The sequence below is a fragment of the Panthera pardus genome, unplaced genomic scaffold, assembly GCF_024362965.1.
Source record: "Panthera pardus isolate Hobbes unplaced genomic scaffold, ASM2436296v1 HiC_scaffold_8, whole genome shotgun sequence".
In the NCBI taxonomy this organism is placed as follows: Eukaryota; Metazoa; Chordata; class Mammalia; order Carnivora; family Felidae; genus Panthera; species Panthera pardus.
The window spans coordinates 139,418,032-139,445,785 of record NW_026527013.1 but is presented as its reverse complement, the minus strand read 5'-3'; the positions used below and the strand labels follow the sequence as shown (position 1 = coordinate 139,445,785).

The following is a 27,754-nucleotide window of genomic DNA, read 5'->3' as shown; positions in this document are numbered from 1 at the left end:
GGTGTTAGCTGTGGGCTTATTATGTTGAAATAAGTATGTTCTTTCTTCCTTCTGGGAAATGCATTTTTAAGACTCTTAGAACTGTTCTACAAGGACCCATGGCAGAACTGCTATTTCTGAGTCAGGTTTTTTTATACATAATCTATATGATAGATACAAGGGAATTCTTTCAATGCTTTGCCTCTAGCACATGTGATGTTACCTGAATCATACATAACATCATATATGCAAGTGTCTCTTTTGAGAGAATGGGAATAACTTCATTTTCTTATTATGTTCTTTTTGTTGTATGACTTTACAAAGAGAGTTTACCATGTTGTTGGCTGATTCCCAGTGACCAAGAAAAAGGGAGGAAAGAGGTTTTGGTTTTTTCAGGGGGATTGACTCACAGAAGATGGATCAGCTTGGAGGGAATGTCTTGGACATTCTTTGTATTTGAATTAAAATTTACACTAGTTCTTTGAATTCCCCTATTCGAGATGGAGTTGTTTTACCCCTCTGGGTAGGCTGGGCTGACAAGAGGCATACATTGCAGGCTGAGGTGTAGTGGTCATAAATATCTGAAGTTCAACAATAATAGGAAACTATGAAAGATATGTCATGAGATAGTACCTGCTTTATTATTAAATGATTGGTAAGGTAATCTCAGATTTTAAGATTGATCAGGACAGTGAAGGTAGGTAAGAGAAATGTCGCTGGCAGAAGAAAGAAACACAAGCAAAATGTATGACTGGGAAAATGTAACATGTTCAGTAAACACTAAACAAACCGACTTGTATAGATAATGGAATTATCCAAGAGCTTAAAAATATAGATTGGTACAAAATTTGGGAGGACCTTAACACTAAGCTGAGGTGTTTGGGTATCATTCTGTCTATTCATATTGATTTATTTAGTCCTTTCTGTCCTTTCCTCATCTCTCTTCCTCCCTCTGAGATTGTAGTGTGATCAAGGGTAGTGGGAATTCTATGTAGAAATAGGAAGCTATGTTGAAGAGTGGATGATAAAGAACAGATTGTTTATTTGAAATTTTACTTATTTTTTTTAATTTACATCCGAGTTAGCATATAATGCAGTAATGATTTTAGGAGTAAGTTCCATTGATTCATCCCATATGTATAACACCCAGTGTTCATCCCAACAAGTGTCTTCCTTAATGCCCCTTACCCATTTAGCCCATCTCCCCATCCACAACCCCTCCAGCAACCCTCAGTTCTCTGTATTTAAGAGTCTCTTATGTTTTGTCTCCTTCCTTGTTTTTATATTCATTTTGCTTCCATTCCCTTATGTTCATCTGTTTTGTATCTTAAAATCCACATAATGAGTGAAGTCATATGATATTTGTCTTTCTCTGACTAATTTTGTTTAGCATAATACACTCTAGTTCCATCCATTTGTTGGAAATGGCAAGATTTCATTCTTTTTGATTGGCGAGTAATTCTGCATTGTATACATATACGACATGTTCTTTATTCATCTGTTGATGAACTTTTGGGCTCTTTCCATACTTTGGCTATTGTTGATAGCACAGCTGTAAACATTGGGGTGCATGTGCCCTTTCGAAGCAGCACAAGAACAGGTTCAGTTTTAGTTTGAGGACTTTGTGGGTGCCTAAAAGGAAAGGCCTTGCCTTCAGCTGGAGAGCTGAAACTCAGGGGAAAGGCCAGTGGTATGTACTGACTAATGATACTGTTTTGAGAAGTAACTGGAGATACTCTGATATCTAGAATAGCCAAGAACCTCTGTGTGTGTGTGTGTGTGTGTGTGTGTGTGTGTGTGTGTGTGTGTGTGTGTGTAGGCATGAGGAGGTGGGGAGGCAGCACAGAAAACAGAAGTAGTAGGTAGAGTTAGGCGCTATCTTTATGATAAATCTGTGGTTCAAGTAATAATAAAAATTAACACGATTTATAGATGAAGTAAATTAACACCTAAAGCTTTTTGATGAGTGGTTTTAGGTCCTGTTGCAAAACCCATGTATATTTGATAGTGTCAAATAAACACTGGGCTACTAGAAAATTACGTGATAAAGTGTTGAAGTGTTCTTTTGGAATCCGTGTTAGGTTTGTACTGCTTTCTTCTCATGATGTATTATCTATAAATCACTGGATTTATAGATAATATAAATACAGCGGACCAGCATATGGATTAATCTTAGGGAAAACACGAAGTTTATATAACAAATCCTAGTCTCCTTGCATTTTTCATACTAAAGGATAAAGATGAATATTGCAAGAAAATAACAATATAATTTGAAAAGAGGTATGCCATAATTGGAGTATGGAGTTGGAGAGAATACTAATTTCTTCAGTGGGAGAAAGGACATAATTGAGTAAGGTTGGCACACACAAAGGCATCATTATGGGAAAACAGCTATTCCCCTTTTTAGTGATTGACAGTGTTAATACAGTTATCCTGGTTCTAGAAAATAGATTGATAGGAGAGGGTAATGATGCTAAACAGCGCTGTGAAAAGTGCTTTTTATAAATGATCTTTTTTTTTAAAGATGAGCAAATTTAATGAACTCAAATATTTGATATTTATAGTTTTTTTTTTAATTTTTTTTTTAACATTTATTTTTGAGACAGAGAGAGACAGAGCATGAATGGGGGAGGGTCAGAGAGAGGGAGACACAGAATCTGAAACAGGCTCCAGGCTCTGAGCTGTCAGCACAGAGCCCGACGCGGGGCTCGAACTCACGGACCGCGAGATCATGACCTGAGCCGAAGTCGGCCGCCCAACTGACTGAGTGAGCCACCCAGGCGTCCCGATATTTATAGTTTTTAAAGCATTGAAAGAATATCACAAGTTGTAAAATGAAGGTGTTAGGTGGAACCTGGTAAAGTTATTTTATTGCTGTTCATTACAGTTTGTGAAAATTTTAGACTTGGACACCACATAGGCTTTGGGTCCTCCTGAGGCCTTTCTGCAAAGGGAGATTTGCTGATCCCTGAGATCTCTTTTCAGAACTGTTTCCAAGGACATGAGGGGAATGTGGCAAAGACAGCCTAGGGTTAGAGATTTGTAAGTCAAGACCAAAATAGACTGCTGCATCAGGTCAGCATTTTCTCCTCCACCTTTTACTATTTCCATCTTCACGAATCCATCCTGTTACTAATCAACCAGGAAACACATCTCTCTCATTACTGAATTCTTACAGCACCTGATCAGTAACTTTCTTGTGGCAATTATATTCTGTTCTGTGTACTATTTTTACTGTTTTCGACATAAAGTGTGAACTTCTGGAAGGCCCTTACTTTTGTAGGTACTGATGACCTTTCGTAGTGGTTGCTATATGGTAGGTGTAGGAAAGGGTAAAGTAACTGTGGACCATTGCCAACACTATTGAGAGTCTGTGTCTTAGTATCCCTTTAAAAAGATTTAACAAATCTCTGTAAGGGTAAGGTTGATGATGTGTAGGTCTGAGGTGACCATTTCCCATGGTTTATTTTTTAAAAGCCATATAGCCTCTTCTAGGATATAGAAGCTTCAAGAAAGATGATGTCCTTACAGCATTGGTCTTTACTTTGTTTGAGTTAGGGAGTTGCCACCCCTTTGAGTAAGGTATGAAAGTCAAGACATTCCCCGAGGGGGAAAAAATGCATAACTCTACAAAATTTTGCTCACAACTTGAGTAATTCAGACCCCCAAAGGTCCAGGTTAAGAATTCCCTAGCCTAGAGAATTTTAATTATGGAAATTATAATTCCTGTGTAAAAACAAGAGGAAAATAAAAATTCACTTTCTGTATTAAATATTTGTTAAGCTAGTGAAATATTTTCATCGTTGGAGTGGTCACTGATTTTTGAATATGGTAATTGATTTTGAAATGGTATTAAAATTGATAATTTTCAATTAATCATGGAAAATGCTTTGTATAGTGGATAGTAGAGGCATTGCAGGGAATAAGGCTACATTTGGGCACCTGTTATGGTCAGGGTTGATTGACCCTTTTTAAAAGACCTGAAAAATCTTCTGTGCCAGAGGATTCTGAATGTGGAAACAGTAATTTCTGTGTAATGAATAGGAGGGAAATAAAAGTACATTTCCTGTACTAAATATTTGCCATTCCAGAAACATCTCTTGATAATTGAAATTGATAATTTTCAATTAATAATTGAAAATGCTCTGTGTAGTGGATACTAGGGGCATTACAGAGAATAAAGATACATTTGGGCATCTGTTATGGTCAGGGTTGAATAACTCCCTTTAAAAGACTGGGAAAATATTCTGTGCCAGGAAAGGACACCTGTGAGTTAAGTCATCTATTGTCAAAAAGTGTTGAAATCAAGAATTTAAAAGAAAATGAAGTTTAAAAATGAAGTTGCCCTTGTGGAATGAAACTTATGTCTAGTCCCTACCATGAATTCCAGAGTCTGCATATCCCCATTTTATCTCAAACCCCAAATCAGGCATTAGAGACAGATGTGTTTCCCAGCATTTAATTTTTTTCTTTTATTATTTTAACGTTTCTTGGTTTTGAGAGAGAGCAAGAATCCCTAGCAAGCTCTGTGCTTTCAGGACACAGCCCAATGTGGGGCTCAATCTCAAGAACCGTGAGTTCATGACCTGAGCCATAATCAAGAGTTGGATGCTCAACCGACTGAGCCACCCAGGTACTCTGGTGTTCCCAAGCATTTTATTTTAATTTTTCTTAATGTTTATTTTTGGGAGAGCGCATGCACACGCATACAGCGGGGAAGGGGCAAAGAGAGGGAGACGTGGAATCTGAAGCAGGCTCCAGACTGTGAGCTGTCAGCAAAGAGCCCAGTGCAGGGCTTGAACCCATGAACCGTGAGATCATGACCTGAGCTGAAGTTGGACGCTTAACCTACTGAGCCACCCAGGTGCCCCTGTTACCCAGCCTTTTAAAATCTGATGTCCCACATCTGTAAACCACCTAACCAGGCTTCTCCTTTTTTTCTATTTTTATTTTTATTTTTATTTTTATTTTTATTTTTATTTTTTGAGAAGGGGGTGGAGGGAGTGGTATAAAAACCCATGTTCTCTTGAGGGTTCAGAAAAGGAGAAGAATTATGTTCGCCATAACCATAGGTACAAGTGTTCTGATGAGAGGAGATGTACTTGAAGTGGCTAAGGAAACACTCCACTCCCCAGAAAAATGGTCCTGGCCAAGAACTCTTGAGTACCTCAATTCTGGTCTGCCTCAACAATGTGATCTAGGTTTCACCCTGCATGACTCAAGGTTGGATTGGATGTGGGCCATGAGACAAAGGGGAAGGTTAAAGATGACACGTAGGCTTTGGGCTTGAGCGTTTGTATGACATGGCATTATTCATCAAAGGAGTGATTGGGACAGGCTACTAGAAATCAAGATTGCATTTTGGGCTTACTAAGTGCAATGAGCCTTCTCTTCACGCAAACAGAAATGGTAAATAGGCAGCTGGAAATGTAAGTCTGAAACTCTAATGAAGGATTGGAGCTAGAAATACATGCTTGGGAGTTGCCAATGAGTAGATGCTATGTAGGGCCATATGCTTTGAGGAAAGAACTCAGGTGGTGAACTTGAAGATTAAGAGGTCTGAGACCCCCCCCCCCCCCCCGCCATCTACTGTTGACAAATGTTAACCTCATAAGAGGCCATGCCCAGTTTCATAATGGAAAGTAAAAGAAAACCCATTTGCCTTTTTAGAATTTATTTTTAGACATTGTGAAAAGAGGTGCATTATTATTAAAACCAACTGCAGGTTCCCTGGAGGGAAATGGGTCTGGTTATAAAAGGGCAACTTATGATGTTAAAACTCTTCAGTGTTTTGACTGGCAGTGGTGAACCTGTGAATCTAGATAAATAATTGGTTAAGACAAATGAATAAGCATAAAACTGAGAAACTCTGGATAAGATGGATGATTATATCAAAGTCAGTATCCTGGTTGTGCTAGAATAGTTTTGTATGATGGTGCCATTGGGGGAAACTGGGCAGTGGGTGTATCTATTTCTTATAACTGCATGTGAAACTAATTTCAATTAAGTCAACTTTTAAGAAAATATTTATAAAAATTACATAAGCTTTCAATTAATTTGAAAACAAAGGTAATACTCAGAAGAAAACAAAACGCATGGGACATTAACATTCTTACATGTAAAAATAAAAAAAGCTAACCAACTGATCTACTTCCTTCAATTGTATTTAGTATTACATGACACAAAGATAAGAATTTATTGGTTGTTTTTATTAGCTTTTCCTCTCTTTTGTTAACGTGTTTGGAATTATGCTGTTCTATTTTCACCAAATGACACCAATAGTCACAAAAATTAGTGTTCGGTCTCTGAAAATTTATTAAGGAAGAGAAAGCTATTCAAAGGTCGTTTGGTACAGCAGCACTCTGCTTTTGTCTGCCTACGTTGTTTCAGAAAAAGCACTTAAGGTATTAATATTTTTTAGAAGTAGCAGAAAACTGGCTCTTGCAGTGATCATTCTTGCAAAACCCAGAAGTAAGTCAAATAATCCCACTTAAAATTAGGGGCTGTTAATAAGAAGATAAGAATATTTGAAGATGTTAAATAGTGTTTTGTGATTGAGTTTGAAGGAGAACTATGACCTTTTATTTTAAGATGTTAAATACTGTGTCTTAGTGGAACTAGAACTCTTTACATGCAGGTAATCATTTCATTATAGTTTTCTGTGGAAACATACTTATTAGCATTTAAGCAAAAATCGGAACATTTTCCGTTTTAAGTTTAACGTATTTGAAGTATTATAGTTACAAGTTCTTACACATAATTTTTGCTTTTAGGACCTTGATTTCCATTACCTAGAACAGACATACCACGTATTCTTTAACAGTTTTGTTAGTTTTTAATGTAGATTATTTTGACTTTGGACACAGTGAAGAGAAACTGTTTGACTTTGCCTCCTATTAATTGTATTTGTTTTGAGATGGCATAGAAAATTGTCTACCAACAATTTAGTTTAAGAAAATCTTGGCTATTTTTAAACTTGTCTTTTAAAAGAATTTGATTTTTTAAATGAGCTTGGAAACATATTTTTCGGAAAGTAACCCCAGATCTCTCTTTCTAATGAACAAATAATAGACTTCCTATGTCCCTCTAACCTGTTGTTAGTGCTGGAAACAGAGTGATCTTTCCAAAATCCTGTTTAAAACCTCTCAGTGAATTCTCATTGCTGTAGGAACCAACTCCAGACTCCCTAATGTGGCTGTGAAGAGTAGTTTATGAAGTAGATCGTCTCTCTCCAGCCCCATTTTCCATGTATCTTTCCCTGCCTGCCCCCCCATCCCATTACCAAGATTATTAATCTCACCTCCAAACTTTCGATGCCCTCTTAGTGAAACAACTTCCCCTTTTCTTGACTCTTTATATTTGTCCTGACACCACCATCCTGTTGACCTGCATTGCCCCCACTCCTCTTTTTCAGGCATTATTTTTTTCTTTTTTAAGGCCGTGTTAAAGCATGTAATCTGGTCCATTTGTAGTTCTTCAGCAAATGGAATACATCTCTATTTTCCTAGGCATTTAATGTGGTACTCAGTACTAATGCAGTCTTTAGGTGGGCCTTTACTATAATACAGTTGTATTGTGTGGTCCTGTTTTCTTAATGATGGAAGTAGGAAAGGGGAAGGAATTAAAGTTAAGAGAAACATCTGTAGCCCACCCAGTGCATCCCACACTGCGCATGGCTCCTAGGACCTCCGCAGTTTAGCAGTTTTTATAATGAACTAATAAAAGAAATTGATTATGCATAATTCAGGAGAAGGGAATCATGAGGAAAAGTTAAAAGAAAATCTGTAAGAAAAGGATTATTTCACTGGATAAGTGAAAGTAATTTTCTGTGTAAATATCTTTAAAAAACGATGACCACGTGCTTTTCTTGCTTCAATCAAATTTAGTACAAGAGAATGGAATTCTAATGTGGTGCCAGTCTGTAAAGAGTAGAAGGGTTTCCTGGCAGTATAAGTCTGTTGAAAACTAGAATGAGCAGAATATGAAAACTTAAAGGGTAGGAAGTTCTATCAGTCAATCAAATGCTACTTTTATAGTTTAGCACTAATGCACAAACTTGTTATAAAACTGACGAAGAAGTAAAACATTACTCAGTATCTCACCATCCAGAAATGCACTGTGGAAATTTGAAAGAACAAGACAAGAGACTCGTCTATCTGGAACTACTTAGGAACTGACCTTCAAGAAGATAGAAGGATGGACTGAATAAGCCTAACAACGATTTAACCAATTTAATGTAACTTCAAGGAAACAGCTTACTGGACACGTTGGGCAAAGAATGCTTATGATTAGATTTTTGGTAAACTGAGCTGTGATTCTTAGCAATTGAATAACTTTTATAGCAACTGAATAACTTTTTTAGCAATCGGATAATTTTTTTGTGAACAAAACTAAAATGAAAGGTGCCCAAGAAATTTAATTGGACTGCTGACCTAATTAAACATTGTTCTGTGTTCTCAATAGGTAGCTGAGAGAATTTATTAAAAACAAAAATCGAGTCTTTAAATCTTCACTTTAAACTGTAGGTCACTGCCGTTAAGTAATCACATATGTGTAATTTCTGTCTTAAAGCTGGACAATGCAGATGAGCAAGCTGCTCAGATCAGAAGGGAACTTGATGGTCGTTTGCAGCTGGCAGAGAAGATGGCAAAGGTAAATGGTTAACTTTGACACACTGTGCCACACTTCTTTGTATGTAGATTTCTGTGAGCTGAAAAAGTTTTGTATAGATAAATGCAGCATAATTTTTATCATTTTCTTCTCTGTGTGCATGCTGCTTAAGCCCAAATATCTGAATGCATATTGTCCGAATGGAGCATATTATCTATTTTACAGATCCTTCCTTATACATAGGACATATTTAAGTTCAGTAACTTTTGTAGATTAAAGCCATGCCTGATTTTCTCAAACTGACAGATTTAGAAGAATTTTAATATTGCACTAAACATAATATAATCAGGGAGTAAAATATTGTCCCTGTGAAATATGTGAAATCACATATTCTAAAGTATTCAGCATGGTGATTGGCACATAGTGGAGTCAACTAATATTTGAATGGATGAAAGATACAGCTTGAAGTTTCTTGTAAAAAGTCTCTGATTGTGTAATGTTTTATTTTGTGCAATCGCTGTGTTTCTCTGTAATAGGAATAAATTTCTTTAAAAAAATTTTTTTTTAATGTTTATTTATTTTTGAGAGAGACAGAGACAGAATGGGAGTGGGTTAGGGACAGAGAGAGAGGGAGACACAGAAACCGAAACAGGCTCCAGGCTCTGAGCTGTCAGCACAGAGCCTGACGCAGGGCTCGAACTCGTGAGCCACAAGATCATGACCTGAGCCGAAGTCGGCTGCTCAACTGCCTGAGCCACCCAAGCACCCCTGTAATGGAAATAAATTTCAAACAAAAACCTTGAATTTCTTCTTAAGACTTTAAAGATATGGAACTTCATTATCTGCCTCATTCTTTAGTATAATTGATGCATTAATTTATTAGTGGTAAGGGAAAATTTAGTCTTTACCAATAGCGTTGAGACTATAGTGCTCTTGATCTGAGACTGATTTTTTTCCCTTTTTTCTGCTAAGCAAAACTTTGAATATTTGGTGGTAGACTCTTCCTTTTCCTCCCTCTATCTTTCGGATGACTCCTCCCTATTGAGGGAGTATTACTCATTTCTTTAAAATTTAAGTATAACGTGTACAGTATACAGATACTTGGTTGACAGCTCAGTGAATATGTGTGTATATATACACATATATATATACACTGTGCGACCACCTCCCAAATTAAGATAGTGAACTTTTCCAGCACTAGAGAAGACACATCCTGTGCTGATTTTAACAATTTAAATGTGTTTGTTTTTGCAAAGACAAATATATTTGTGAATAATGTATAAGTTTTAAGAACACTAATACTGTGTTTATCTAAAAGTCTGTTAAACTAAAAAGTAGGGAAGTTGTTGAGAAATCGGAGATAAATAGAAAAGTAGAGAAAATTGAGAGAAATTTGGGTAGCAGAGAGGAGAGTAAGTTGTGAGAACCAAGTCGGAGATAGACGAGGAAGTATCTGCAGATGAATGAAAACATAGGATGGTGTGAGTTGGGAGCTAGAGAGTTCTATTCATCCAAAGGGCAGTGGTTATAGGGCAGCATGCCTTGTTACTATGGTCTGGATATCTGGAGAGGCACTGCATCATTCCAGAGATAAAAATGTCAGATTCATAGCATGGAAGTCAAGTTAGATTAAGGTGATTAGAAGCTTTAGAGAAGAAAATACTTTCCCCAAAACCCTCAGCTGAGTTGGAAACTGGCTGGAAAGACCTTTGCTTTTCTAGAAGACCCGAGGCTGGGAGAGAATCCAGAGAGATCTTCCAGACCCTGTGGGGAAGGACCCTGGAGCTGAGAGCTGCATTTGTAGATTGCCTAGGTGTATGTGGATTGTACCTGAGACTGCACACATTGTCATGAGTTGGATTTGCTTCTGTAAGGGCCTGGCCAAAGATGTGATGCTTTAGAATAAAGTTTAAATGAATTTCTGGAGAGTGAAACAGGAGAGCCTTGGTGTTTTCTCAAGGCAAGGCCTGGGGAGGAGGATGTGGGTTTATAACCTCTGGACTTGAGAAGGGTCAGTGATGCACCTACAGAGAGTTCTCTTTGATGACGCCCTGCTGATGCCATCACAAACATTGATACATTTTAAAAAGTGTGGAGAAGGGCCAGGCACTTGGGTGGCTCAGTTGGTTAAGCAAGTGTCCAATTCTTGATTACAGCTCAGGTCAAGATCTCATGGTTTCTGAGATCAGCCCCATGTCTGCTTGGGATTCTTTCTTACTCTCCCCACCCCCACCCACCCATCCCACACTCCCACTGTGCTCCCATCTCTCTCTCTCTCTTTAATAATAATCTCTCTCTCTCTCAAAATAAATAATAATAATAAATATATAAATAATAATAAACTCTTTCTCTCTCAAAATAAATAAACATTAAAAAATAAAGTGTGGAGAAGGATGTGAAGCCAGTGGGATTGGAAGGGGGAAAAAATGCCACCAAAAATAAAATGCCTTTTGGTGAATATATTGACATAGCAGATAGAACATGTTTAATTGCTTTCTACTTTAATTGCACCAATTATAAGCCATCTTCATAAAATATTCATGGTGCTAATTATAATTACTGACCTTGTTGCATTGTATATCTGTAATCTATGAACCCACAATGGCAGATGATACAATGAATCTGTTTTATAGACCAGGAGATTGAGATCTAGGGAAGATTATTGATCTCAAGATTACATAACCCATAATGTGCTGGAGGCTTGGCTCAAACCCTGGTCCTTTGATTCCAGAACCTAGTTTGCTCTCTTGGGTGCAACTGCCTGTTCAATCTGATGAATCCAGAAGTGTGGTCCATTCGCTAATCATTGGTAATCAGTAACCCCTCCTACCACACTTCACAATACGATATAATAACAAGGAAGCCCCAGAGCAGAAATCTGTTTGAAAGGATAGAAATACTGACCTTAATACTTTAGCCAAGGTCTAATTTGGAAGTAGTCGGAAAGGTGTGGACTGAGCCAGAAAAACCTGTAGGCAAATCCATGATTGCCATTTCCTAGATATAGAACATTAGGCAAGTTTATTTAACTTTTTGGAGCCTGAAATTTTCCATCCGTAAATTCAGTGTTTATTGAACACCTGGTAAAATAGCTGTGCAATGTTGTAGGTGCTTAGGATACATCCAGACAAATGTGTGGTTGTCTTGGGATAAAACCAGACAAAAATATATCTGCTATGCCCTAACAGAGCTTGCATTTGAGAGAGCCCCACAATAAGCAATATATGTTTTATATAACTGAATTATGGAGGGTGATCATTTACTGTTTAGAAAATAAAGACAAGGTAGAGTCAGGAGTTTGGAAGGGAGGGAGGGTGCTTAAAATCTCCTGTTAAGTGGTCAGGTTAGGCCAGTTCTTGGCAGTGGTGTCTTTTCGGTTACACCAAAAACTTGGAATCGTCTCTGACTCCCTTCTTTTTCTCGTGCTTCATGGCAAATTTATTAGAAAACCCATTTGCATCTGTCTTCAAAGTATTTCTAGAATCTGACAGCTGTCTCCATCTTCCACCTACTACTCTGGTCCAGGCTTCATCTAGTGAAGGTTAGGAGCACTTAAAAAGTGACTAAATTTGAATACTGAGAATTTTTTTATGGAGCAAACATTTTCACTTATATCATGTGTTAGGGCTGCTAATGAGCGAGTAAATTAGGACTTTTAAACCATGGTTTATAAGAGCAACTCACAGTTAAACTAGAGAATAACCCATTTCTGATTCTTTTCTAATTTAACAGATCAAATTTAACATATAGAGTTGCCTGAAGTACCCTTGATTTTGTTTCCAAGAAAGAGGCAACATAAGCGGGCTAAATAAAGTTGATGAAATACTATTAATAAGCCTCTGAGCTTTAAAGCAGGATTGTCTATCTTTTCCCCCAGAGAGGAAAACAAAAATTGAGTATAGTCTATTTCTTGAAAAGTTGGAAAATGCTGATAAAACAGTCACTTTTGGTGATTCCTGCCAGTCTCCTCCTTAAAAAAATGATAGTGAGTGAAGTGTTGTTTTTAACTAATGCTAAATAGGAGTAAGATCTTTTATATGGTGATGGTAAGTTTTCCATCAAATAACACCTTAAAAATTTGACAAAAGAAAATTGGTGCATCCAGGCTTTCAAAGAAGGTATTTCTTTTTGCTTTGCTAAAACAAAAATTTTAAAAAGGCAAAAATCATGACTCCTACACATATACAATGAACACACAATAAAGGTTTCATTGAGAGCATAATGAACAAGCCAACTAGTTATAGATGAAGTAACCTCAAGAACATACTAGAACTAGGTGGTTTTAGCCAAGGTTAAAATAAGATTCATGGATTAAATCTGAAAGTGGTTAATTTCCAACAAAGTTGTAAAGTATAACCATTGGATTCTCTTATTCACCAGACACACACTATTTGTATCTTTTTCAGACAAAATTCTGTAAGGTTAACATGTAATTTCACTTAAAAAAAATTTTTTTTTAATGTTCGTTTTTGAGAGACAGAATGTGAGTGGGAGAGGGGCAGAGAGAGAGGGAAACAGAATCCAGAGCAGGCTCCAGGCTCTGAGCTGTCAGCACAGAGCCTGCTTTGGGGCTTGAACTCACAAATTGAGAGATCATGACCAGAGCCAAAGTTGGATGCTTAACTGACTGAGCCACCCAGGCGCCCCTGAGACTTTTCATCAATAAACAGTAAATTGAACTTAGTATATTTCCTCAGATGACCCTTGGATGTCCTTTATCCATACAGGACATTGAAAGGACCTTCCCCCCTCACCCTTTTGCCTTATTTCTAAGTTTTGGAGACTTTTCATAACAACTTTAAAAGTCAGTGCACCAATCTATAAATCTGTTTTTATGGCTTATTTTGCTTGTAGTTTTGTTTTTCCTTTACGTACTTTGAGAAACCATTCCAAAACTTTTCTTTTTCACCAAAGGAAACCAAGGTATTCTGTACCTGACTAGCTATGTGTTTTTCCTGGGATTGCAAACTGTTTTTGGGGTGTCACTTCAAACTATAAAGGAATGTTGAAAGGGTATTTAAGAATCTTACTTACAAACGTTACTTCTGAATGTGGATATTTAATTACTGTGTGATAATAAATATTCAATTTTAATATTGATTATATGTAAATTATGTTAAAAGAAATACGTGAAGGTTGTACTGGGGTAAAAGAAAAACAGGTGGCCTGGGACTCTGGGACTGATTTGTGAAGTGGTGCCAGGTGTCGCTTTTCATCCCATGAACAAACGAGGGCACGTGAGTCACAGGTTAGGTGCTGGTTGATGGGAGCACTCTGGATGTGTTCCAGTTATCTCAGAGATGAGGGTTCCTTGGGTTAGGCTTTGAATGATGCCAAGGGAAACTGTAAGGAAGGCACTGCTTTTCTAGGGCATTAGGCAGCTGTTTGAAAGGTGGCTGCTTTAGGCTTTAATTCCCAGCCAGTTTTGTGCAGTAGGTGGATATGGTATGTCATACTTGATACCATTATAAACTCTCTACCTCTAAGGAAAGAGCTAATGCCAATTGTCAAGGGTTAAGGAAGAGCCAGTAGTGGGAGGAAGTCTCATTTTGCTGTTTGTAGTAATATGAATGGCTATAATCTTCTCTAAGGGTAATTTGGCAATGTCTGTCAGTATTTTTTTGGAAAACCGATACTTGGAATGTCCTTTTCATTGAGTGAAAGAAACCAAAATCTGATGGCAGAGATAGAAGGATCAAATTGACTCTTCTAAGTTGATATTATTCTTTTATATGTAGATGTGAAAATTCTAGAAATATCATATTGCTATTTCACATGATTTTTTTAATTTGAATGCTTATTTTATAAAAAGGATATCTTCTCAATAATACACATCTGTGGTAAGGGAGAGATTTAAAATGTTTGTTTCCCAACAGGCAAGGCATCCTGTACTGAACATTTTTCTTACCGACCAATTACCCCAAGCATTTCAAAGTTACCAGTGGCTAATTAAGATCGATACACACACTAAAGTTTCTTTCATGTAGGTTTCCAGTTTTTACTTAAGCAAAACCTTATCAAAAATAAAGTTAATGTGAAAATGTAATTCATCTTGTACCATAATGATTCTGAGTAAGGGATATAAGTAGGGTACTCTTATACATAATCAAAATTGCCAAAGCCTCATGATTTAAAAGCCTGAAGACTCAAGTATTGGGTAGCTGCATTTATACTGAGTATCATCATTTCTGGGAGTCAAATATATATATCATGTGATCTTTTATGATAAAATTGAAATATGTCTTTTGTAACGTTATTTTAAAATTATTTTCAAGGAAAGAAACTTCCCCAAATTCATAGCAAAAGAAATGGAGAATATGTATATAGAAGAGTTGCGATCTTCAGTGAATTTGCTAATGGCCAATTTGGAGAGTCTTCCAGTTTCAAAAGGTGGTCCGGAATTTAAACTACAAAAACTAAAACGTTCACAGAATTCTGCCTTTTTGGACATTGGAGATGAGAATGAGATTCAGCTGTCAAAATCTGACGTAGTGCTGTCATTCACCTTGGAGGTAAGTGTCTTTATCCCATACTCTTACAGCCTAAATGAGGCTGCAAAATAATTTCTGCTGACCTTTGTGGTAACTCTTTGAATTTAAAGCAGTGTAATATATTTTGAAGAAGTTACATTATTCTTCATTTGCTAGACAATCAGGTTGTGAATGCAAATTAATGCAAATTGCTCTTTAAACCTAACAGCAGTTTTAGGATTAAATAATAAAATGAGTTTTGAGGGAAGTCATCTTGTGCCAACTAGGCTGGTGTACGTTTATTGATAAAGTTAAACACCAAAGCCCTCTTTAAACACATGATTTAAATCTCTAATTTGGGAATTGCTTTCAGGTTTTGGTTTAGCTTTGTTTTTAATCTACCTCACTTGTGTTTTTCTAGCCTCAACTCACCATCTAGCTTTGAAACACATTATTGGGTGAATATAGATGATAAGTAGTTCTTCCTTTCCAGGATGTCCATTTTTGTTATAGATAATATTTTAGGGACCAGGAACAGATGTGACACATTTAAAATTGTCCTCCTGGAGGCGCATCTGAGTGGCTCAGTTTCAGTGTCTGACTCTTGATTTTGGCTCAGGTCATGATCTCATTTGAGCCCTGTGATGGGCTCTGTGCTGATAGTGCTGAACCTGCTTGGGATTCTCTCCTTCGCTCTCTGCCCCTTCCCTGCTCATGCGTGTTCTCTCTCCCCCCTCCCCCCTTCTCAAAAATAAATAAATTTTAAAAAGATAAATAATATTGTGTTTCCTGAGACTTCAGAGTTTTATCATTTTTATATAATTCACTGGAAACCAGATATCGATACGGACTCTTATTGCCACAACCACTTGATGTTTTTCATGATTACATTTTTTCATTGCTAATCTGTGTATTTGAGCTAATCCATGTAATATTTTTGTGTTTATACATAAAACAGACACACAATTTCAAGGTTAAATTTATAGCTCTCTCAAAAATTAAAACTTCTAACTCCTTCCTTGCATTGTTAAATTGTCACTTTGCTGGTACCCAGTACTGCTATTTGAGTTTGTGGATTGACAGAGAAAAGTACATGGAGTCTTAGGAGGTACCGTTTTAAATTTCCCTGTTGATACTTCTTACTCTTGGCTTGCTTAGGTTGTGGCAGAAAAATGTGTGCTTTTTGTTCTTTCCTCCACCTGTTCAACTCTAAGGTAAATTCAGGCTTCAGGATAAGCCAACTGCCTCTCTCTTTCTTGACTTCCAGGCTAATGATTTCTGTGCAGGTTAACAGATTAAATGTACTATCAGAGTAGAGATAGGTTTTCTTCTGACTCAAGCCTCAGTTCTAGGGTTCCCTAATGATTGTGCCATTATTGCCTTTCTTCTCAGTCTCTTGTCATTACTGGGTTTCTTCTCAATCTCTCCAATATCTTAAAGAGATATTTAAAGGGAAAATACACAGTATCTTACATGTCGAATTTTCTTAGCATACCTGTCTCAGTTTTCCTACTGACCAAGATATAAAGTGCCCAGTTTTTTTAAGGCTTTGTATGAAACAAAATGAGTTTATTATAATTTGTAAAGCAGCTTATTTTTGTCATGTATAAATCTGCCATTATATAAACACGCAGAACTGGAAACAGTTCAGAACATCATCTCTTTTTTCTATTCCTTAAAAAACTGTAAACAATAGTAAATAATTGGCTCTTACGGACTTTTTCCCCTACTTAAAAACAAAATTATGTTCGTGAGTTAGTGTCTGTGTGAAACCATGCGTTGTTCTATGCTTCATCGCCAGTGTCTTAAACAGGGCTGAGCATTTAGCAATAAAATGGCATTGGGGGAGAATAGGAGTTAAAACTTCATTTTGTGTGGTCTGAGAAGCTTGTATATTTATAAAATCATTTTGATGTTCTTTATTGCTATGTGTATAAAGGCAGATATTTTCCTTCCTTAGCATAATACAGATCTTTTCCATGATGCCCCCAGTATTATAAATAGGAGATGTATGTTCAACAACAAAATGAAATCACATTCAGTGCAAACTACATTCACAATATGTATCTGTAGACCCCTTAGAGAATAGACAGGTCCCCCTCCGTCCCCAGGGCCTCTGACCTCAGCCTAGCTAAACTCCATAATTATCCCTGGCCCATTATCCAAGCCTTGCTTCTCAGCCTAAGAAAATTCTGAAAGGCAAGTAGTTAATCCACTTTAAGGGTCTCACATTTCATCAGTCAAGCTTAGAATTGGTCTAGTGAGAAAGGTTTTTTCTAGGAACTGAAATCTGGGTCTAAGGGGTAAGTGCAGATTTGAAAAACTCATATTTTATCACCCTCTTTAAAATTGCTGCTGACTGCTCTCTTCTCTCACCCCACCCTATTCTGTTTTCAAGCTGAATTTTTGCCACAGCTCTTAACCACCTACTATATAATTCAGTTATTATGTTTATTATTCATTATCTGATTTATTCTACAATGTAAGCTATGGGAAGTTGAGGTCTTTTGTTTACTGAGGTATCACACGAGCCTAAAACACTGCCTGCTACACAACTAGCTTGATAAATACTGATTGAGTTGGGGCCTTTGGTGGTTCAAAAAGCAGCAGTTGGCCACACATGATTACTTTCAGGTCTCTCCATTCATGAAGCCTTCAGTTCAGAGAGAATAGTAAAGCAAGAGACCAGCTAAGCCACAAAACTGTAAGCCATACAATGGGATTTTAAAATTAAATATTCAAGTCAGGGGAGGACAACAGATGTTCATCTATGAAGTTGAGTCTGCATGTCGTAAGAGAAGAGGAATGGGTTTCGCTGGCATGAGAACAGTTGGTTTTCGCTGGTTTTAGGCTTGCAGACCCTGTGACTTCTTTCTCTGGTATATGTGGTCCCCATATACTGCTCAGCTTTGTTTTCTCAAACCTGCCCACACCCTGATGCCACAGAACTCTGGACAATTCAGAAGCATGTTACCAAGTTTTATATTTTGTACGTGCCTCCCTTCTTTTTGCTTCTAGAATAACTCTGTATATTTTATCTTTATCATATCAGTCACAGAGAGATTGGGGAAGAAAAGATGAAATTTAGACTAGTTTTATTTTCTGTAGTTGCATTGTCAAGTTTTGCAGGGAATTGGTAGAAACCGTTACCTAAAATTAGGTTAGTTGATGGTTCATGGGATTTTGGGCTGTCTTTATCGTTAATGATTGAGACTAGCTGTATTTTTTTTTCTCCTTTTGGAAACCAGATCTGCAGAATTGTGTTGTTTTGTGTATATGTATGGATTCCAAACGGAAGTTCCTTCTTTTGAAAGTGGCAATTCTGCAGAATAAAACCTTCCTGGCACAGATGGGAGTATTGTTTTGCAGAGCAGAAAACAGTTTCCTGAGTTGTATGCTTCAGGAGGTCCTGTTTACGGTAGCTTGTAGTAGAGGTGACAGAAATAGTGTTAAGCATATGCTTCCTTTCTTCTTTTTTGAACTTTGACTATTAAACACACTGTAGAAAGAGATGCAGTGCAAATAAACTTATTCCCAAATAGGAACTAAAACATTTCTAGATTTATCATGTGTACATGATTCTGTTGCTTCCCGTATTTTAAGTGACCTTCCAAAAATTTTATTTAGAAGTCATTGGGGTCAGGGCACCTGGGTGGCTCAGTCGTTTAAGTGTTTTAGCTCAGATCATGATCTCACAGTTAGTATGAGCCCCTCCATCAGGCTCTATTCTGACAGTGAGGAGCCTGCTTGGAATTCTCTCTTTCCCTCTGTCTCTGCTCTCTCCTGCTCGAGCTCCCTCTCAAATAAACTTAAAAAAAGAAAAAAAAAAGTTTACAAATGACCAAAAAAAGAAGTCATTAGGGTCATGGTAGTAAGTCCATGTGGAGTTGGCTTTTGATCGATAGGGTTACAGATCTCATTTGTTTTAGTTTCTGCTTAGTTTTAACGAGTTTCAAAATGATTAACAATGAAGCTGACTTATTAAGAATATATACCTTCTTTTGCTTACTTTCCATCAATAAGATGAAGTGCTTTACTTCAACTTCCTTGAATGTATTAGGGAAGCTGTGAAAGATAATTCTGTTATCTTTTAGTTCTTAGTCTGTTTTCAGTTAAGTCCTTATTTTTATTCGTGACTTGGTATGCATTTCATTGCAATAAAATAACAGAAGTCTTGATTGAGGAGGAAAATGGTTCAGAGTTTGACCTTTTTCCTATTTTTTCATGAAAAACAAATTTGGCATTTGTTTTATGAACATAATCCTTCTGTTGTGCTGGAGAGTGAAAGGAAAAATAGTTTTTTTAAGATGGCTTCTTTGGGACCTTTTGCCTCCAGATTCATATCACAATTCATGAAAGGGGTAATGACTTTAATAATACATTAAGTGATCAATATATGATTTTTTAGTGGATATTTTGGTAGCTACTTGGCATGAATGCTGTTTATCTTGTTTGTACAAATACAACACGAGATCAGTAAAGACATGAATGTATATTATGAAAATGCCATTGCATATATTTTATGCAATTTGAGAACTGAGGAAACTTTTGGGTTGCAAGTTTTGGTTGAAAAAGCTATAGCATGTAATATTCAATAATCATATTTTATGTGTATACCCAGTGAAAATGTTAGGTTACAGTGTTTTAAAATCAGTAGCCTTTTATATGAGTATAAAAGGCTCACTTGAAAAAAAAAATTGTTTCCCTTTTTTCCAGGACTTATAGATGCATAAAATAATATCACCTTCTACCCTTTTCCAGTAAACTGCCTTAAATTAGCACATACTTTTAGTGGATGAAGAAGTCCTTTTTTTTCCTTGTGAAGTTAGTAGAAAGATGTTCATTGGCAAGTTAAATTTTCCATATTTCATAATACACACACCTGCTATAATGCATATTCTTCTATAAATAGTAGTAGTCATCTAAAATAAGTGAATATAGAAAATTCTGATGTCATATATTCATAACAGTGAATTGGTATTATGATGATGTGTACCACTCATAAATCGTATTCCACTTTATGTGGAACTCAACCTGTACATGTTTTAGCACATTCACTGAGATTTCATTGGTCATTCTGCTTTACCTGATGCAGACTTGCCATCGTTTTTTAAGGATCTGAGTGTATACCTCACTTATTAATTCAGTAGGGCTTATATTTAGAGATTTTAACCTTACTGTAATAGCTGGCAGGAGAGATTTCTTCAATATCCAATATTTCTTCAATTTCTTCAAAATTTATTCAATTTTTTCAATATTCTTCAACTCCAATATTGAAGAAATCTTGAATATTCTTCAGAATATTGAACATTCAGAAATATTGAACATTCTTCAGAATGTTATTTACTTTACCTTTCATGAATACAGGTGGATTCTAAGGAAGAAAAAATGCCATTGGTGTTACCAGATAATTTATTCAATTGGTCATTCTAATTGTAGTCAATGCTGCTATCTCTGTATATTGCTAAAGGCTGCCAACTTGATGTATCATTTAAATTTTTTTTATCTTTAGATTGTCATCATGGAAGTTCAAGGTTTGAAGTCTGTTGCTCCCAATCGAATTGTTTATTGTACAATGGAAGTGGAAGGAGGAGAAAAACTGCAGACAGACCAGGCTGAAGCCTCAAGGCCACAGTAAGGCACTTAAAAAAAAAAAATTCTCCCCTTCCAAAGAAACCCCGTTTGTTTATTTGCAGCATTGTGTGGTTTTATACTCTGAAACTGTTATTTGGCCAGGCTTGTCTGAACTGTGCTAGAATTATTGTATGCCTTTCTAGATAAGGATGCCGTAAATAGAACTGTAGCAGAATCCCTGTGTAGTACGAACAGAAAATCTAACATGCAAATGAGAAGCTAATTATTAGGCAATTAAATGTTGGTAAGTCATTTAAAAGGAAAACATGCATTATATGTTATTTAGAAGGTAGTGCTTGATCCTATTTCAGTTTCTAGAATTGTAACTTAATAGCTTTTCCATTTCCATATATTATAACACTTATGTTGAGGTAGCTACAATTTGGCACAATGTCTTAGAATACTTAGGGAATAGGCTTGAGGTAGAGAAGCAGTTAATGACAACCATACAGTAATCAGAGAAGCTAAAGCTGTTTTCTGCTGGCAGTTTTATGTTTCAGATTGTGGAAATGAGTTTAATTAAGTTTGGAAGATGTTCTTTTTAACTGACTGAAACTTGGGAAGCATCACAGTCTCTGGTAGAAATAACCAGGCTAGTCTGAGGAATTTGAGTGAAAATTGCCTGGCTTTCATTTGTACACTGCCTATAGAAAAGAATTTTTTTTTCCTTCCTCAGGATTTAGGATTTTTGTCTTATCATAGCATGATGATGGGACTAATCATACAGGAGACATCGGTTCAGATCCTGGCTAGGCACTGGTTACATAGTGGTAAATGAAACCTTTCGTTCTCTGTAGGGCAGACACAGTTTAAGGTAGAGACACAAGTTGATGTGTAACAGGACAGATGTGCACAGAGTATTATGAGATGGAGGAAGAAGCAAGTTGCAGCTTCTCACCCTGCCTTACAAAAAGCCATACAGGTCTGCCCCTAGCCCGCCCCTCATTACCTCTGGGACCTCACCTTGACCCTCGGTTTCCCTGGTCAATTACTGGACTTCATGCAGTTCCTTCAGCATCTCAGCCTGTTACCATTGCACTTGCTTTTTCCCTGTGCCTACCTGCTTTCTTACCTTTGTACGGCTGGATCCTTGATACTAAGAATCTTAACACAAACTTCACTTGCTGGGAAGATCTTTTAGATAACCCAATATGGAGCAGATATCTTCTGGCTCATTTTAATTTTTAGACCAATGTGTTTCTCATCTGTTCATTTGGTATTGTTTTCCCTTGAGAAAGGGGAAGATATCTTGTCCTATTTGATCTTCTAGTACCTGGTAGATTGTCAGAACTTACTAGTTCAGTTGCTTGCACTTATTTTTATGACTTAGTCACAGCAAATATTTAAGGTCGTAGTATTTACTCTTGCAGGCAAGTAGAGTTGAGTTACGTTGAGTTGTGACAATGAGGTAAAAATAATGAGGGTAAACAACTCTTTTAAGAGATTTTCTAAACCTAAAAGAAGGCTGTGGAGCTAGAAGGAAGTCGATTGGGGCCAGTTTTGGCCAGGCATATGGAGTCAAGGGAGAAGTTTCTTTTCTGTTTTCAAGGACAGCTATATTAGTATATGTTAGTATATTCACAGAATTATGCAACCATCAGCAATTTTAGAACATACTCATCACATGAAAAAGAAACCCTATACCCTTTTCCTAACAAACTTAGATTACCCCGTCCTGAGCAACTAAGTGACTTTCTTTCTCTCTAGATTTGCCAATTCCAGGCATTTTATATAAATAGGATCATATAATAGGTGCTCTTTTGTGACTGGCTTCTTTCCCTTAACATCATGTTTTCAAGGTTCTTTCATCTTGCAGCGTGTGTCAGAACTTCATTCCTTTTTATGGCTAAATAATAGTCTAAAGTAAACACATTTTGTTTCATCTAGATTTTTGACGCTAGGGTTGTTTCCACCTTTTGGCAACTATGAATAATGCTATAACTAAAGTTGTACAAATATCTGTTTGAGTTCCTGTTTTCAAATGTTTTAGGTGTATTCATAGGAGTGGAATTGCTGGATTACAGAGTAATTGTGTGTTTAGATTTTTGAGGGTCTACTAAACTGCTTCCCACAGTGATTGCACCATTTTATTTTCCCACCAGCAATGTATATATGTTTCAGTTGCTTCACATTCTCACCAGTATTTATTATTTGTCACGTACACACACAGTCCTTCTAGTGGGGGTAAAGTGGTATCTCATGTTGCTTTCATTTACCCTTCCCTCCTAATGAGTTGTGAGCATATTTTCATTTGTTGATTAGCTGTTTGTAGATTTTCTTTAGAGGAAAGTCTATTCAAGTCTTTTTCTCCTTTTTTAACTGGGCTGTTTATCTTTTCAGTTGTAAGAGCTACCGGTATATTCTAAATGTTAAATCCTTATATATATGATTGCAAATGTTTTATCCCATTATGTGGATTTATATTTTTATTTCCTTGATATTGTCTTTTGTTATCATTCAGTTTATTTTGTTGTTGATGCTTGTTTGTGCTTTTGGCGTCATACCCAAGAATCTGGTGTCCAAAGTCAGAGACTTATCCCCATGTTTTCTCCTGAGACTGTCATAGTTTTTCCTTTGACATTTAGGTCATTGATGTATTTTCAGTTGAGTTTTGTTCACAATATGATATAAGGGTTCAACTTGTTTCATTTGACAATTCAGTTGTCCAATTCTTCAGCTGAAGAAACTATTCTTATTAAGTGTTGTTGGTACCTTTTTGAAAATCACTTTACCGTAGATAGATACATGGGTTTAATTCTGGAATCTCAGTTGTATTTCGTTGATGTACTTAATGCTAGTGCCATATTATTTTGATTACCATTGCCTTGTATGAAGTGGGTTTTTGTTTGGTTTTGCCTTGTATGATGTTTTAAGCATCCAGTAATGTTTTTTTTTTTTGAGATTATTTTGTCTATTCTGTATTTCCATATGACCTTTAGGATGAATTTGTCATTTTCTGCAAAGATTTTGCAGGTATCTGTAGCTGAGATTCTGACAGAGATTGTGTAGAATCTGGTCCATTTGGAGAGTGGTGCAATCTTAACAGTGTTAAGTCTTCCTGTTCATGAACATGGAATGTCTTTCTAGTTATTTAGATCTTTTGCTTCTTTTAACAATAGTTTATAGTTTCCAAAGTTTAAGTTTTACACTTCTTTGGTGTAATTTATTATTTTTGACCCTATTATAAAGGAAATTGTTTTTGGATTATTTAAGTATATAAAGACAATTGATTTTTTTTTTTAGATGTTGATATTCTATGCTGCACCCTTGCTGTACTTTATTCTAATGGGTTTTTTTTGGGGTTTATTAGATTTTTCTTTATATAAAATCATGTCATTTGCAAATAGTGATAATTGTATTTCTACCTGATCTGGATGCTATTTATTTACCTAATTACCCTCTCTCCTTCAGTGCAATGTTGGGTAGAATTGGCAGGAGTATAACTCCTTTCATTCTTCCTGATTTTAGTAGGAAAGCCTCTATCTTTCACCAAGTACAATGCTAGCTCTGGGGTTTTTGTAGATGCCTATTAACCAATTTGTGGAAGTTCCTTTCTATTTATAGCTTGTTAAGTGTTTTCATCGTTAAAAGGTGTTGGGTTTTGTCAAACAATTTCTCTACATCTGTTGAGATGATCATAAGGGATTTTTGCTTTTTATCCTGTTGTTATGGTGTATTATATTCTTTAATTTTCAGGTGTCAAACCAGCCTTACATTCCTGGCATAACTTGCACTTGCTCATGATGTATAATTCTTTTTATTTGTTACTGGATTCACTTCTCCGGTATTTTGTCAAGGATTTTTGCATCTGTGTAAGAGAGTGGTGTACTAATATCCTTTTTTTGTGAATTCTTTATCTGATTTTATATTGGCCTCATAGAATGAGTTTGGAGGTGGTCTCTGGTTTCATTTCTTTGTTTTCATTTTTGTTGAATTTTTTTTGGAAAGGTATGAAGAATTGATATTCTTCTTTAAGTGTTTGGTAGGATTTACAAGTGAAGCTGTCTGGGGCTGGGCTGTTCTTTATGGATAATTCTCTACTAATTCAGTCTTTTTATTTGTTATAGATCCATTCAGATCCTCTGTTCCTTGTCACTTTTGGTATTTGGGATCTTTCCAGTAATTTGGCCATTTCATTCAAGTTATCTAATTTACTGGCATACAGTTAATTTATATTTTTCATTTATAATGTTTTTTATTTCCATAAAGTATTCCCTCTTTCATTTCTGATTCTAGTAAGTGGAATCTCCTATCTTTTTCTTATTCCATCTAGCTAAAAATTTATCTTTTCTGATGTTTAAAAACCCGTACCTTTTGCTTTACTGATACTTTTTTTTGCATTAATTTCTATTATAACCTTCATTATTCCCTTCTCCTTTTTCTTTTAGGTTTAGTTGGCTCTTTTTATAGTGTCTTAAAGTGGAAAGTTAGGTTTTTGAGGTCTTCTTTCTTGATTTAGGCATTTAGAGCTATAAATTTCCTTCTGTGCACTGCTTTATCAGCATGCCGTAAATGTCCATATGTTTTCTTCATTTTCATTCATCAAGGAGCCTTGAGCCAGGGACATGTGTTACTTGTATGATAAATTGTGGAAGTAGTTTCTTAGCTGCAAGAAGATACAAGCCTCAGATGCTGTCATGCCCCCCCACCCACCAGTGACTGAGGGAATTGAAGTCACTCTCAACCCACTGGAAACACAACAGTATGTCACCACTCACTGGTTGGAAGCTCTTTCATATCAGCTATTTTAGTTTATTTAATCTGTGTGTCTTAGTTCAGGCTACTGTAGCAGAAATGCCGTATACTGGGTGGCTTAAACACCAGACATTATTTGTCACAGTTTTGGATGCTGGAAGTGTAAGATCAAGGTGCTGGCATGGTCATGGTTCTTAGTGAGGGCCCTCTTTCTGGGTAATGGAAGGCCACTTTCTTGCCAGATCATCACAGAGTAGACAGTGAGCTCTTTGATCTCTTTATCCTCTTACAGGGGCACCATTTCCGTCATGGAGGTCCCTTATGACCTCCTCCAAATCCAGTTATCTCCCAAGGGCCCCACCTTAAGACACTGTCACACTAGGGATTAGAGCTTCAACATATGAACTTTGGGTGTGCACATTCAATCCTTCACATTTTACCTACAGCCTCTCAAAATTCATATCTTCACCTGCAAAATACATAAATTCCATCCTGACAGCCCCAAAGGATTTAACTAATTCAAGCATCAGTCCTGATGTATAAAGTCCAAAGTCTCATCTAAATATCATCTAAATCAGATATGAGTGAAACCCAAATTATGATTCATTCTGAGACAAAATTCCTCCAGCTGTGAACCTGTGAAACATTCAAGTAAGTCATATGCTTCCCAAGAACAGTGGTGGGAAAGGCACAGAATCTATCTTCCTGTTCAAAAACGGGGAAATCAGGAATAGAGGGGTGAGTACAAGCCCCAAGTAAATCTAAAAGCTAGCAAAACAAACTCCTTTAGACCTTAAGGCTCAAGAATACTCTTCTTTTGTTCTATGCTTTGCCTTGTAGAACCACTTAGGCAGTGCTCACGCCTGTGTGATGGGTGTTTTGCCCCTGCAGCTTCTGGTGCCTGCCATCTGGCCTATTGAAACCAAGGTGATGGCCCTATCCACAAGGTCCTGCTGGGAAGAGGTCTTACCCTTTGAAACCAAGGGTGGGATAGCCCTTTGTGTGCCCCCCCCCCCCCCACCGACCTGCCCTGCCCCACAGGCTTATTGCACTCAAGGCCTGTGCTGGGATTGGCAGCCCTAATGATCTCTGAGTCACTTCTGGAGTCATTCCTCCCTTGCTTTGAAGACTAGAATGTGTTCATAGCTGAATCTATGGTCCATCTGTGTAGGGGCTGAGGAGTTCAACAGCCTTTCTTCATTTCTTTCCATCTCCTTTAGTTCAGTGGTGTTCCTGCTGGGATGATTGACGAGGTTCAGGGCTCATACCTATACTTACCCCCTTATCAAATGATTGGTCTACCACACCTTTGGTGTTCTCTTCTGTACCTGCTTTTAATTTTTATGAATCTTTAAACTCTTTATGATCTGGTACCTTTTTGCAGAATAATTCTGTCTTTAATCCATTGATCACTGTTGCTTTTTACTGCAAGCGGTCAGGAGGAACCAAGCTGCTCATCAGTGCTCAGCTTAGACATTTCCCCAGGTAAACCTCCAGGTTCACTGCATGGAAGGTTCTACATTTCACAAAAGACTAGAACATGAACACACTTCAGCCAGGTTTTTGCTTCTGGTAATGAAGATCGTCTTTCTTGTGGTTTCCAATAACCTATTCCTCATTTCCACTGAGACCTCATCAAAATTGCTTTTACCATCTATATTTTCTGCCAACATTCTGTTTGTTATATATTCTCCAAGAAGACAGAAGCTTCCTCTGTAGTTCTCATTGCTTTGAGTCTTCACCAGAACTTCCTTTAGAGTCCCTTCGTTGTAATACTGGCATCTTCCAGCATGCACCTCAGAATTCTTCCAGCCTTGATCCAGTTCCAAAGCTGCTTCCACATATTTAGGTATTTGTTTGTTACAGCAGCACCACACTTCTCCATTTGGGCTGCTAGAATGAAAATACTGTAGAATCCGTGGTTTAAACAGCAAACCTTTATTTCTCACAATTCTGGAACTAGAAGTCCGAGATCAGGGCACCAGCAAGGCGGGGTTCTTGCTGAGGGCTCTCTTCCTGGTTTACAAATGGCTGAGTTCTGCCTGTGTACCCTCACATAGTGGAGAGAGCGATCATCACCTCCATGACCTTATTCAAACTCAGTTACCTCCCAGAGGCCCTAACTCCAAACACCATCATACTGAGGATTAGTGCCTCAACATGAGAAGTGGGGGTGGGGACATAAGCCCTATGACAGTAGTAATCCATGTAATCTTGAGGGAGTGCAAATGCCCTAAGAATCTGAATACCATGTTATTTCTTTTTACAGAATCTTTTTAAAAAGTTTTGTTGAGCTAAACTTCATATAGCATAAAATTATTCCATTGTCATGTAGATGATTTTTAGTAAATTTATGTGCTTGTACC

At 37.0% G+C, this 27,754-nt stretch overlaps 1 protein-coding gene across 16 annotated transcripts in view; it reads left to right on the top strand.

Annotated features, from left to right (window-relative positions):
* CADPS2 (calcium dependent secretion activator 2) overlaps positions 1–27,754 on the top strand; it is a 540,953-nt gene that overhangs the window by 212,224 nt on the left and 300,975 nt on the right. For all 16 annotated transcript variants that reach the window (XM_053897639.1, XM_053897630.1, XM_053897632.1 and 13 more), the window contains 3 exons: positions 8,551–8,631; positions 14,865–15,101; positions 20,572–20,693. In XM_053897639.1, coding sequence (XP_053753614.1) covers positions 8,551–8,631; positions 14,865–15,101; positions 20,572–20,693 — 440 coding nt within the window. The remainder of the gene's footprint in view (positions 1–8,550; positions 8,632–14,864; positions 15,102–20,571; positions 20,694–27,754) is intronic.